The 13,733-nt window shown below is 36.2% G+C and overlaps 1 protein-coding gene across 2 annotated transcripts; it reads left to right on the top strand.

The window, feature by feature from the left end:
- Positions 1 to 4,037: 4,037 nt before the first annotated feature.
- On the top strand, positions 4,038 to 13,733 carry LOC106437908 (acylamino-acid-releasing enzyme). Of its 2 annotated transcripts, XM_048775784.1 has the most exons (19): positions 4,044 to 4,308; positions 4,512 to 4,650; positions 4,747 to 5,053; positions 5,144 to 5,371; positions 5,440 to 5,631; positions 5,716 to 5,790; positions 5,945 to 6,083; positions 6,242 to 6,393; positions 6,475 to 6,557; positions 6,675 to 6,796; positions 6,876 to 6,954; positions 7,031 to 7,202; positions 12,462 to 12,470; positions 12,549 to 12,609; positions 12,695 to 12,817; positions 12,899 to 13,090; positions 13,166 to 13,234; positions 13,325 to 13,401; positions 13,520 to 13,733. In XM_048775784.1, the coding sequence occupies exons 2-19, from the start codon at positions 4,548 to 4,550 to the stop codon at positions 13,584 to 13,586; spliced, it is 2,250 nt and encodes a 749-aa protein (XP_048631741.1). In that variant the 5' UTR covers positions 4,044 to 4,308; positions 4,512 to 4,547; the 3' UTR covers positions 13,587 to 13,733. The 2 variants fall into 2 exon arrangements, 1 of the variants encoding a protein (XP_048631741.1); XR_007338117.1 differs by lacking the exon at positions 13,520 to 13,733 and having other exon boundaries at positions 4,038 to 4,308; positions 12,972 to 13,090.

Below are 13,733 nucleotides of genomic sequence, written 5' to 3'. Positions count from 1 at the left end.
ATCCATATATATATATATGAATATATATATACATATGTAAGATTATTTTATAATCTAAAACTAAAAATTATATGATTTAAATTTAAAATAAAGCATTTATTCATTTATAATAATTTTGAAATGACTTCATATTTAAACTGTGAAAATACACATAAATTAAATTAAATAAATAATATTATATTTTTTAATTCTTTATAATTAATTGACATAATATATTTGAATATATGATTTATCTTTAATAAAAACCTTAATGCATAAAGATAATTTATAGTATTAGTTTTAATATTTGTATATTTCTATTCTCTGTATTCAATACTATTAAAATTTGGATTATATATAAATTAAAAACTATAATTTTATATTATTATTGATATAAGACATTGTGTTTTTTTTTTAAAATGGAAGCGTGATTCCAAAACGGAATCGTAAGCTTCCAATGTGTTTTTAAAGAGAATATTCTAGAAGTGTTTTGGAAGCAAGATTCCGTAAGCTTCCACAAGGTTCCGATTCCGATTCCGGTTCCAAAGCAGGAAGCGGACGTCCGATGAAGCTTCCGTGCAACGTAGATGTGGACAACTTAAATTTAGTATAGTATAGATTACGGTATTATTGGAAAATGTAGAATCTGCATATGGAACCCTATGTTGAAAATTTTTGTTAGTCAAAGTTCTTAACTCATGATTTGACATGATTTTTGTTAGTCACAGTTCTTAACTCATGATTTGACATTTTTTGTTAGTCAGGGTTCTTAACTTATGATTTGATATTTTTTGTTAGTCAGGGTTTCTTAGTCAGGATTCTTAACTCATGATTTGAAAATTTTTGTTAGTCAGAGTTTCTTAGTTAGGATTCTTAACTCATGACTAGATTTTGACCCGTGCAACCGCACGGGTGTTTGTTTTCACTTTTCTATACATAAATTATTGTTTTAAAACATAAGTGGTATATATTTTTAATGTTAATCATATACTTAAATATTTATATAACTATTTTAAATACAATAATTTTATAATTTACATGTTATAATTAACTAATTGTTTAAACCTTATGTATTTGCCACTTCTTATTATATATTTATCTTATTGTATTTGTATTTAGTTATTAAGCAAATTAATATATTCATGAGAAAATATATTTAAAAATTATTTTGTATTTAATTTATGCTAAATTCTGACCCGTATTTCAAAACTGGATTTCTTTTTTACCAATATTTTTATGCTTATTCATTTTAGATAATTTATTATTGTATATATAAAAGTGTAAGATATGTTAATTTTTAGACATGTATTATATAATTTGTTAATTTTAAGTCGTTCTGTCATCATATTATATTTTAAATAAATAGTTTATATTTATGAAATTTTTTTTTTATAAATTTATCAATTGAATATAATTTTATCATAATTATTTTAGTATAATAATTATATTTTAACATGATCATGACTATAAAAGTAGATAAAATAGGATATAATTTATTTATTTTCATTTCTAAACGATGGCTTAAAATACATTAAGTTATTGTTTAAATATTTTTACACAGATTTATTAGAATTTTTAAAATATAATATATAAATATATATTATATTTAAAATGAAATTATATTATGATTAAAGTACTTACAAAGATTTTATATTATTAACTTTAATGAAATACATGTTAATTTTTATACATGTATTATATAGTTTGATAATGTTAACCCATCTTACCAACATATTAGATTTTATTTTTGAACATAAATATTTTATAATTACGAAAATAAAATATATACATATATAAATTTAATACAATTTTATTATATTTAGTTCAATATAATAATTTTATTTTAATATGATTGATTATGATTATATAATAAATAAAATATTATAGATTTTATTATTTTTCATTTTATATAACTGAATATATTAATGTATAATAATATTTTAAACTAATTTCAAAATTAGTGAAAATATTTAAATATAATTTCGAAAATGAAGATCTTGTAAAAATCTTTTTAAACAGATTTGTTAGAATTTTAAAATAAATATATTTATATTTAAAATAAAAAGATATCAAAAGATATTATGATTAAAATATTTTAAAATTTTTATTTATTATTAGTCTGAATTAAAATGTAGTATGAATTTCTATGAATAGGTCCATTAAGTCCATTTTTTAAAAAAATCACACATGAAACAAAGTTGTGACTTCTGTTTTAATATATAAGATTTGACATTTGTTTGTTTTGTTTTTTGTTTTTTTGCAATTTTTGACTATAAGACGGTTTTTATATCTCTTATCTAAGAGACAATTCTTAACTTTTTTTAGTTAAAATTTAAGAAAAACTAAAAACTATATCTTAGTGAAACTTAAAAATTCTAGTTAAGAAACTGAGATTAATGATTGTTGCGACTATTTTGCCATGTTTATGATTTGCCACTACACTATCTTATACAATAAAGGAGAGTTGTCTCTCTCCTCCTTCCTCCACGTCCTCAGTATGCATAGGGCATTTTAAGCCACGTGTCCCACTTAAAAACACAACTTCAACGAGTGAAAAAAACGATTTGCAAATGGGTTACTTTCTTGACTCAAAAGCGTTGGGCTATCACAGTTAATTGGGCCTAAAATGATTTCTTTTCAAAGCCTGTTGAATGGATCACCTAATGTTAGCTGTTTGGATCCCGAAGACAGTCGTTGTCGTGACTCATAAAACTGACAACGCAAATGGGAGAAGAGGAAAAAACCCACAAATTTGAGCCCTTTATTGCTAAGAAAGAAGTGAAATTTCCATTGGATAATAAATAAGAGAAGCAAGATCAACGAGACTAGCAAAAGTCTCACCTTCAAAAATGGTGTGGAGTTATGACTTCGTTCATCTTGTTTCGTGATCCCCAGATGAACCAAAAGGAGAAAAGAAAACGAATTTATCTTTCTCCCTCTGTAGCCGTCAAATGTGAAAGCTTCAAGCTTTGTGTTTTGCTCTCCAAGCAAAATTGAGCAAAGGCTGACCTTGCAAAGGTCTCGACTTTATGCTTTGATTATTGTCTTTTTTAATTTTTGTTTTTTATATGTTTTCCTTAATCTACCTGGATTTTCAGTTACACCTCTATGTTTATATTATTCTATAACACCATGAAAAACATAATTGGTTTTTGTATCAGTTAATCCAACCAGCCCATTTTGTATTTTCTTGGGAGACCAACTATACTTAGATGTAGCACATGTATATACAGTATGTAGTCATATGACTTATACTATGTTATGGAATTTTATGCAGCTTTAATAAGTGAATCGTGAAAGGGCAAGTAGAGCTCAGAACTAACATGTAATAGAAAGGATAGAAGAGAAGTTTCATTTTAATTTTCATCTCTGTCGTTTGCTTCAAAATATTACAGTCAGGTCTCAAACTGGTACAGTCTGATTATAACATCCACAGAATCCGACTAATAAAATAACCAATCCGACAGAATCCGACTAATAAAAAATGTCATTGTTTACTTTACTTTTTAAAGACAAATCTAAATTTACATTTATTCTATCATGAATATTTTTTTAAGAAAATTATTGTTTGCTATACTTTTGAAATTCATTATAACTTCCTCATGTACTAACTCCTATCATCAACTTTCCTTTTGGCATAAACCAATAAACTTAAAAAATAAAATAAAAACGAATCCCCTGTACGTACCAACATAAACCAATAAAATGCATCACCCACGTTACTAAAAACTTTTAACATTTTCATTCAGCAGGAGTCAAAAATACATTGACATAACTTCGAAAGTTAAGGACTCGAGGCCTGAAATCTCCTGACATGTACTCAAAAAATCCATTATTAGGTCAGAACTCTCAAGAACTCATAATTCTATGTCGATTAATTGGACTAACAACTAACAAATGAAAATGAAACAAATTGAACTAAAAGACAAAACAACGTCCGAATCCGGCGCGTAGCGCCGGAATACCCCTATAACCGATAAACTCCGGCAGGTTGAAAATATATAAAAATCATTCCCCGCTTGAGCTGAGAGAATATTTTAAAATTAAAATAAATGAGAAAGACAAGCAGTATCTCAAAAATATATTCTGACAAATCCATCAGACACTTTACTGGCAAATGTATTATCATGATTCGTTATAATATTATTATATAAATTGTATGGCTATGTGGGGGAGCTCTGATATCTCTAGATTAGGAAACTGTGGGAAAATTGAATCGACGTGACGACTCGAAAGATTTGTAATTTGTTTGTTGTTTATTTACTCTCACGTCTCACCCAATTACTTGCTCCGCCAATTTGGGATTTGACTTCCGCTTTCGCCATCTTGGTAAGCTCTTCGTCTTCTTTCTTTTTCTATTTCTCCCTCAGTCCTGTCTTTTTGCGTTTGTGTTGCTGTGTTGGGTTTATTCTATTTGATTGTTTTCAGTTTCATACTTGGATCCAAAACTGATTTGAAGCAAATGGTGTTTTGTTACTGGAATCTCTTTCTTTTGCAACCATTAGAGATTATATGGGTTTGACTTGTTGCAGTTTCAAAGCTTGGAGTCGAAGATTTGTAAGCCACAGATGGATTCTTCTGAGGAAGAGTATGCCACACAGTCAAAGTTACTTAAAGACTTCATGAGTATTCCCAGCATTGACAAAGCTTGGATTTTCAACTCTTGTTCTGGTAATTAATTACTTTTATATCTCCAACTCTGGGAGCTTTGGACTTGTAATGAAAAGTCTTTTATCTAAAGATCTGCAAAATGTTTTTATAATGCAGGTCCCCAAGCAATGGTTGCCATGAGCCAAGCAAACCTTTTGGCTAATAAAAGGAGGAAGTTTATGTTATCTGGTCATATCTCAAAAGAAAGCAACCAACCTGTAAACTTTCACTGGGCGCCGTTTCCCACCGACGTGACTGGCGCATCAGCTTTTGTCCCGTCTCCATCTGGTCTGAAGCTCCTTGTGATCCGTAATCCTCCAGAGAAGGAATCTCCTACAAAGTTTGAGATATGGAGTTCGTCTCAGCTAGACAAGGAGTTTCACATTCCACAGAAAGTTCATGGCTCTGTATACGTTGACGGATGGTACTACTACACTTTGTTTTAAAAGACATGTTGTTCTTGGAGAGATGTAGGACCATTCAGTAGGGCTTGTGTATGTATGAATTGATGCAGGTTTGAAGGGATATCTTGGAACTCAGATGAGACTCTTGTTGCTTATGTCGCTGAGGAACCATCTCGCACCAAGCCTACATTTGACCATCTAGGTTGTTACAAGAAAAACAATTCTTTGGACAAAATGGATATTGGTAGCTGGGAAGGTCAAGGAGATTGGGAAGAGGAATGGGGAGAAGCATATGCCGGAAAGAAGCAGCCTGCCCTCTTTGTTATCAACGTTGAAAGGTAAATGTTGTCTTTTACTGATTGTTCTTTACATCTTTTGATCATTGTCTCTGTTTTTCTGTTAACAGTGGTGAGGTTGAGCATATCAAAGGAGTTCCAAGATCGATAAGTGTTGGACAGGTTGTTTGGAGTCCAAACAGTAAAGATTCAGCTCAGTATTTAGTTTTTGTGGGATGGTTAGGAGATAAAAGAAAGCTTGGTATTAAGTACTGCTCCAACAGACCATGTGCCATATATGCAGTTAGAATCAAAGAACCAAAGTGAGTATTTTGCTTCTATAACTCACAAGAAGACAACTTGATTATTCATAGTTTAATAACAGTTTGTCTTTACTTGTGTTCCAGAGATGATGCTGACGAAGCATTCCCTCTTCATAATTTGACTAAGAGCATAAGCAGTGGTTATTCCCCACGGTTCAGGTTTAACATCTTATGAAACTCTTTCCTCGTATTTTGAAATTATGTGTTTACTAAAACCATGTGTTCTCCTTCTTACTCTGTTTATAACCCGAGCCATCTTAATACATGTTAGCAGTGCTGATGTGCAATCTTCCTTTTTTTCTTCTCTTTACAGCAAAGATGGAAAGTTTCTTGTGTTTTTATCCGCAAAGACAGCTGCTGATATCGGGGCCCATTGGGTAGCCGAGTCACTTCACAAGATTAAATGGCCAAGTGATGGGAAACTTAGTGAGTCAATAGATATTGTTGATGTGGTAAGAGTATAAGGACTTTGTGTCTCGCTTCCTTCAAACTTTCTTCTTTTTGTTTCTTAGAAACTTACACATCTCTCTACACAAAAAAAAAAAGTACATGTCTTCAGATGGTAATCAAACTAAAAATCTCATACTAATAATATATCTTTTAATTGCAGGTTCAAGTTGTGAACTGTCCTGACGATGGTTCTTTCCCTGGGCTCTATGGCACCGACCTTCTGACTGATCCGTGGCTGTCGGATGGACATACTATTATGTTGTCTTCTTACTGGCGCAGTTTTAGAGTAATACTCAACCTAAATTTACTTAGGTAACTGATGAATACAATACTATTCATCTTCTTCTGCTGCGCTGTACTGATGATTAAATATTTAAACTTGGGGAATTATAGTGGTGAACTGTCAAGAGTCAGCCCTAATGATTCAGATTATTCGTGGAGCATTCTTGCGCTAAATGGTGACGATATAGTTGCCGGTAAAATCTTTGAGCAAGCTCTTATCTCAGTTCCTAACTGTGACCATAACACATTGAACTTAAACACACACCAGGCTTGAAGAACCATTCTATTTCCTTTTCTTGTTTTCTGAGTAGTGTCTAGCAGTCCAGTGAGTGTTCCTGAAATTAAGTATGGAAAGAAAGTTCTTGATCCAGCTGGGAAGCCTTCATGGCAGTGGTCAAATATCCAAAAACCAATATTTAAATGCTCTGACAAGGTAAAAATCATAGTATTTGCCAAATCATCTTAATACAAATGATCTTAAACTTTCCTGTATTCATTATCTACTGCGGCAGGTCATGTTAGGACTTTCATCTCTTCAATTTAAAATTCTAAAAGTTCCAGTCAGTAATGTCTCTGAATGTCTTACCGAAGGTACTTCAACACTTATCTTGCTTTACAAAAAGATGATCAATTCTGATTTTGTTTCCCAATGATCTCCACCTGGCAGGCGCCAAAAAGCCTATTGAAGCTATATATGTATCGTCTTCAAAGCCTAAGGAGCATGGGAAATGTGATCCATTAGTTGTTGTTATCCATGGAGGCCCTCATTCAGTTGCAACATGCAGCTTCTCCAAGACTTTGGCCTATCTCTCCTCAATCGGATACAGCCTCCTCAATCTGGGTTTTTGAAGTTTAGAAAAACGCTGCGTTTTGAGTAAGGCGACTTTCTAGGCGATTCTGAGAGCGATTTGCGATCTGGGTTTCTTGATGGATTCGGCTCCGCCGCCGGATCAATCGGATCTTCCGGTGAAAGACAACACGATCGAAGGGAATGGGAAAGACGTTGGTGCTCGGGATGTATCGAATTTGGAGATTGGGGAGAAGAAACGAGATGTAAGTTGGGTATCGGTGGCTATGGAGAGGAAGTGTTTGAAGAAGGTAGATGTGGAGGTTCTGATGAAAGAAGGGAAGCATACGGTGGAGATTCCGAAGAATGCTCTTCAGGTTACAACTCCGCTTTGGGAAGATTTCATAGTGGGGAAGTTTCTCGATATCGCTCCTCATATTGCGAAAGTTCATATGGTGGTGAATAAGATCTGGAGGTATGGAGATACTTTGATGAAGGTAGATGTGTATGATGTGGATGCCATAACTATGAGATTTCGAGTTTCAAATCCAAAAGCTCGTGAGAAGATTCTGCGTAGAGGAATGTGGAATATTGCGGGTGTGCCAATGGTGGTGAAGAAATGGTCGCCTAGGGCAGAGGAAGAGAAGCAGGAAGAAGCTGCTATTCCAATGTGGGTTCATCTGAGCAAAGTTCCTCTTCACATGTTCTCATGGGAGGCATTGAGTTTCGTTACGAGCCCGGTTGGTGTTCCAGTCAAGTTACATCCAGAGACTCTTGCTTGTGAAACTTTTGAGGTTGCAAAAGTTTTCGTGAACGTAGATGTTTCAAGGACACTGCCAAAGGAAATCACATTCATAAAAGAGGGAAAGGAGTTCACAGTAGAGTATTACTACCCATGGTTGCCATCGAGATGCAATCTATGTGAGAAATGGGGTCATGTTGAGCGGGTTTGTGCTAAGGGAAAGAAGGAAGATAAGAAAGAAGTGGAGTCGGGGTCAAAAACAAAGATGAAGGAGATAGCATTAGTTACTTTGGATGAGGAGGAGGAGGCAGTAAACGGTCCAGGTAGTGCTGAGATGATTCGCAATGGTAATGAAGGAAAGTTGGTGGGAAGTACGCAGAGTCAAAATTCAGGAAGTAGGGAAGTAGGGGAGAAATCAGTAGAGAGTATAGGGAGACAGAGTACAGAATGTGTATGGTTAGATGTCTCGCCTGGTAGAGTTGGGAGAAGCGCAACGCTTGAGAAAAATGACGATATTCAGATATCTGCCTCAAAGTTTTCGATTTTGAGCTTGGATACTGAGGAGGGAGAGATACAGGAAGAGAAACTTGATATGGAGGATACAACTGAAGGGGTGGAACAGATGGAGGAGCTAGAAAGTGATTTATTGGAGGATAATATTCTATCTAATCAAGAGAAGGAGAAGGAAAAGTCAGGGGCTAAAAAAGGGATGAGGAGACTGCAGAAGACCAAAGCTCAGGGTGCAAATCCTGTTAAGAGTAAGAGGTCTTCGCGTAGAAATCTTTAAAATGACGAGCTTCTTCTGGAATGTGCGCGGATTTAACAAACATTTGAAACATTCCGTTGTAAGAGAGTGGATTAGTAGTGTGGGGATGCAGTTTGGCTGTGTGTTAGAAACAAGAGTTAAGGAAAAGAAGGCAGAGGGGATTCTAAATTCAGTGTTTTGTGGGTGGTCGCATATGATGAACTATGAATGTAGTCAAGGAGGGAGGATTTGGTTAGTTTGGAGAGAAACAGTGTGTGTGACACCGGTGTATAAGACGGATCAGATGATTACTTGTTCAGTAAAGCTACAGGGGGAAGATGAATTCTTTTGTACTTTCATCTATGCGAGTAACCAGGTGGAGGAAAGAAAGGAGTTATGGGAGGATCTTTGTCATCATAAAAATTCTCCTCTCTTTAAAGATAAGGCATGGTTAGCTATGGGTGACTTTAATGAGATACTTGAAGTGGAGGAAAGTTCGACAGTCTCAGGTTTGGGAAGTACCCCTAGTGGAATGAGAGATTTTCAAAGGGCAGTTCTCCATTGTAATTTCTCTGATATGGGCTATCAGGGGCCCCTGTTCACTTGGTGCAATAAGAGAGATGAAGGTGTTATATGCAAGAAGCTGGACAGGGTATTGATAAATGATGTGGCTCAGCAGAGATTCACTACGGCATACTCGGTGTTTGAGGCTGGGGGTTGCTCTGACCACTTACGGTGTAAAATTCAGGTTCTACCGTCCCAAGAGAGCATTAGGAGACCTTTTAAATATGTGAATGTGATTGGACGACTTCAGCAATTTCTTCCTAAGGTTCAGGCGTATTGGGATAACACAGAGCGCTTGTTTCACTCAACTTCGGCAATGTTTCGATTCTCGAAGAAGCTAAAGCATCTGAAGCCGGTTATAAGAGAGCTTAGTAAGGAAAAGCTTGGAAATCTTACTAAGAGAACTAAGGAGGCGTTTGAAGTATTATGTGTAAAACAACAAGAGACCCTGCTTAACCCAAGCGCAAGTTCTGTTCAGGATGAGGCTGATGCGTATGAAAGATGGTCTTATGTTGCGGGTTTGGAGGAAGAGTTTCTGAAGCAGCGAGCTAAGCTGCATTGGCTTGAGGTGGGAGACCAAAACAATAGAACTTTTCATAATGCTATAAAAGCTCGTCAAGCTCAGAATAACATTCGAGAGATAAGACGTTTGGATGGAAGCATTGCTGCAACTCAGGCTGAAATCAAGATTGAGGCGGAGAGGTTCTTTTCTGATTTTCTTAATTTCAAGCCTACAAATTATCAGGGTGCAACAGAGGAAGAATTGGAGGAGTTGATTGATTTTCGTTGCACCTCAGCTGATTGTAACATGTTGATGGCAGACGTTTCTGAAGAGGAGATTAAGAAGGTTTTATTTGCTATGCCAGCAAATAAATCCCCAGGGCCGGATGGGTATTCAAGTGAATTCTTCAAAACAGCATGGCCTATCATTGGAAATGATTTTGTCGTGGCAATACAATCAGTCTTTCGTTTTGGTTTTCTCCCTAAAGGTGTCAATTCCACCATACTCGCTCTTATCCCGAAGAAGGAAGACTCACTGGAAATGAGAGATTTTCGCCCAATTGCCTGCTGCAATGTGATGTACAAAGTAGTATCTAAGATACTAGCAAACCGCCTGAAGCTGATTCTTCCTCGACTTGTTCTGGAAAATCAATCTGCGTTTGTAGAAGGAAGATTATTGATGGAAAACGTATTGCTTGCTTCGGAGTTAGTAAAGGGCTATCACAGTGATACTATATCGCCGCGAGGAGTGATGAAAATAGATATTTCTAAGGCATTTGATTCGGTTCAGTGGGATTTTGTGTTGAAGAGTTTGACAGTGATTGGAGTTCCTGAAAAGTTCATCCACTGGATCAAGTTATGTATCACATCACCCTCATTCTCTGTTCAGGTAAATGGAGAACTAGCAGGTTACTTTCAGAGTACTAGAGGTCTGAGGCAGGGATGTTCTCTATCTCCCTATTTGTTTGTTTTGTGCATGAACATCTTGTCTCATAAGATAAACAAAGGGGCGAGAGAGAAGAAGTTCGAGTTTCATCCGGGCTGTAAAACTTTATCACTTACACATCTTTGTTTCGCTGATGATCTGATGGTCTTTGTTGAGGGTTCAAAGAAGTCGGTGGAAGGTGCTTTGGCTGTGTTTGCAGAGTTTGAAGTGTGGTCGGGTCTGAGTATTAGCATTGAGAAATCAACCATTTATATGGCTGGTGTAGCCGAAGAAGAGAAGAGGAATATACTCTCCAATTTCCCTCTTGCGCAAGGTACTCTACCTGTTCGATACTTGGGTTTGCCTCTAATGACAAAAGGGATGAGAAGTCATGATTACATGCCTCTAGTGGAGAGGATCAGAGGTAGAATTAGCTCCTGGACGTGCAGATATCTGTCATACGCGGGTCGTCTACAGCTGATTAAAGCAGTGCTTATGAGTATGGTTAATTTCTGGGCAGCAGTCTTCCGGCTTCCTAGCAGATGTATGAAGGAGGTTGAACAGATATGTGCTGCTTTCTTGTGGACAGGGCCTGAGCTACGTTCCACAGGAGCAAAAATATCTTGGACAGAGATTTGTAAGTTGAAAAATGAAGGCGGTCTAGGTATTAGAAGTTTGAAAGAGGTTAATCAGATTTTTGGGCTGAAACTTATTTGGAGGATGTTATCTGGTGAGTCGCTGTGGGGGAAATGGTTAAAGGAGAATTTACTCAAGGGGAGGAGCTTCTGGGAAATAAAAATGAATACTCAAGCGGGTTCATGGATGTGGAGGAAAATGTTGAAGTCTCGGGAAGTTGCAAAGGGCTTCTATAGAAGAGAAGTGGGAAATGGCTGTAAAACCTCTTTTTGGTTTGATAAATGGTCAGACAAGGGCGTTTTGTTTGATATCTTGGGAGAGCGGGGATTCATCGATTTGGGGATTAAAAGAGAAGCTACGGTGGAGGATGCAGTGAAAAGTAGTAGGAGAAGAAGAAGGCATAGAATGGTGATTTTGAATAATATTGAAACTGAATTATTGGAGTTAAGAGATAAGCTGAATGAAGAAGAGGATGTTAGCATGTGGAGGATGAAGTCGGGGTATAAAGACAAGTTTTCTACCCAAGAAACTTGGTTGTTGCTAAGAGAAGACGGGTTGCAGTGCTCATGGGCTCCGGGAGTTTGGTTCTCACAAGCAACACCAAAGTTTGCGTTTCTGACTTGGCTGGCTATACAAGACAGACTGACTACTATGGATAGAATATCAAGATGGAGCAGGGGAGTGGATCAGATGTGTGTTTTATGTAGGAGCTTGGATGAGTCAAGGAATCATCTCTTTTTTGAATGTTCTTTCACTTCACAGATCTGGGAACATCTAGTAAAAGGGATTCTATGTTCTGACTATACTGTCCAATGGGATGATATTGTGAGGCTGATTACTGCTCGAAACATGGAGAATAAAGCTCAGTTCTGCATCAGGTACTCCTTACAAGCTTCCATTCATACATTGTGGCGGGAGAGAAATAAGATTAGACATGGGGAGAAGGCCATCCCTTTATTGAGTTTGAAGAAGTTGATTGAGAAAGGAGTAAGGAATAAATTTAGCCTAATGAGAGGGAAAGGTGGGAAGAAATTGGAGGGTATAATGCAATTTTGGTTTGCTACAAGAATATGAATCTTCTTATAGTTTACAGTGATCCAAAGTGACCTTTAGAGTAGTCATATGTACAAAGGTTCACACTTGATGTAAAAGGCTTTTTTGAATATGAATTTAACATTCTTTCAAAAAAAAAAAAAAATAATTACAGGTTCACATAAAGCTCCATTTTCCACTACTTCATCAAGAACCTTTATGGAGTTTTTAACTTAAGCTATTTGAACTAAAGGGGCTCGTTGGGATTTGGGAAAGAAGCTTTGCAGTCTCTATCTGGAAACGTTGGATCACAGGTGTTTTATTATATACGCGTCTCTAGTGTCATTCTTTCTCCTGACTTGCAATCTTCTTCTTAATCTGTTAGCTTACCTGATACAGGATGTGAACGATGTGCTCTCTGCTGTAGACCATGCCATTGAAATGGGACTTGCAGACCCGTCTAGAGTAACCGTGCTAGGTGGCTCTCATGGTGGGTTTCTGGCCACACACTTGATTGGCCAGGTAATGCATCTCACTCACCTCTGAAGTGATGGCACTGGAACATAAATCGTCATCAAACTTATACCAAAAATTTTGCTATAGGCGCCAGATAAATTTGTGGCAGCAGCTGTGAGAAATCCTGTATGCAACATTGCATCATTGGTTGGGATTACAGATACACCTGACTGGGGTTTCTTTCATGCCTATGGTGACAAGAAACACTATACAGAAGCCCCCTCACCTGAAGATATGTCTCGGTTTCATCAAGTGTCTCCTATTTCACACATCTCAAAGGTCAGAAAAACACCCACTTCCTATGAGTTTGAAGACATCTAATGATTCTTCTTTTGTATTTTTCACTTTCTGTAGGTGAAAACACCAACTTTGTTTATCTTGGGAGCTATGGATCTTCGTGTTCCCATTTCAAATGGACTTCAAGTAAGATCACTCTTTGCAACGTGTTTAAGTTTGCAGATCCAAACTCATTGGTAATGTTGTGTAATTCAAATATTCTTTGATTTGTATTAGTACATGAGGGCGTTAAAAGAGAAAGGAGTTGAGGTTAAAGTTCTTGTCTTCCCCAATGACAATCATCCCCTAGACAGGTAAAAAAAAAAAGCTGCCATTTTTCTAATTGTTCATCATAGCTAAAGAAGGCATCTCTGAGAGAAAGTTTTGAGTTTTGAAAGCATGATTTGCATCTTGTGATTGTTTATTATGCAGACCGCAGACGGATTATGAAAGCTTTCTCAACACTGCTGTCTGGTTCAACAAGTACTGCAAGCTGTGAACACATGAGTTTGTTTTCGTATTAAGTAAATTTAAAATAAAAGTAATTTTTCAATAAAAGGTCTGATCCTCTGAGTTTATGTAGCCTGGCTTGCATGGTCTCTCTTTTTTCTTCCACATTTATCCATAAAGGAACTATTTCAGACTA

This window comes from Brassica napus, chromosome A1 (assembly GCF_020379485.1).
Source record: "Brassica napus cultivar Da-Ae chromosome A1, Da-Ae, whole genome shotgun sequence".
Classification (NCBI taxonomy): domain Eukaryota; kingdom Viridiplantae; phylum Streptophyta; class Magnoliopsida; order Brassicales; family Brassicaceae; genus Brassica; species Brassica napus.
This window is presented reverse-complemented; position numbering and strand designations above follow the sequence as displayed.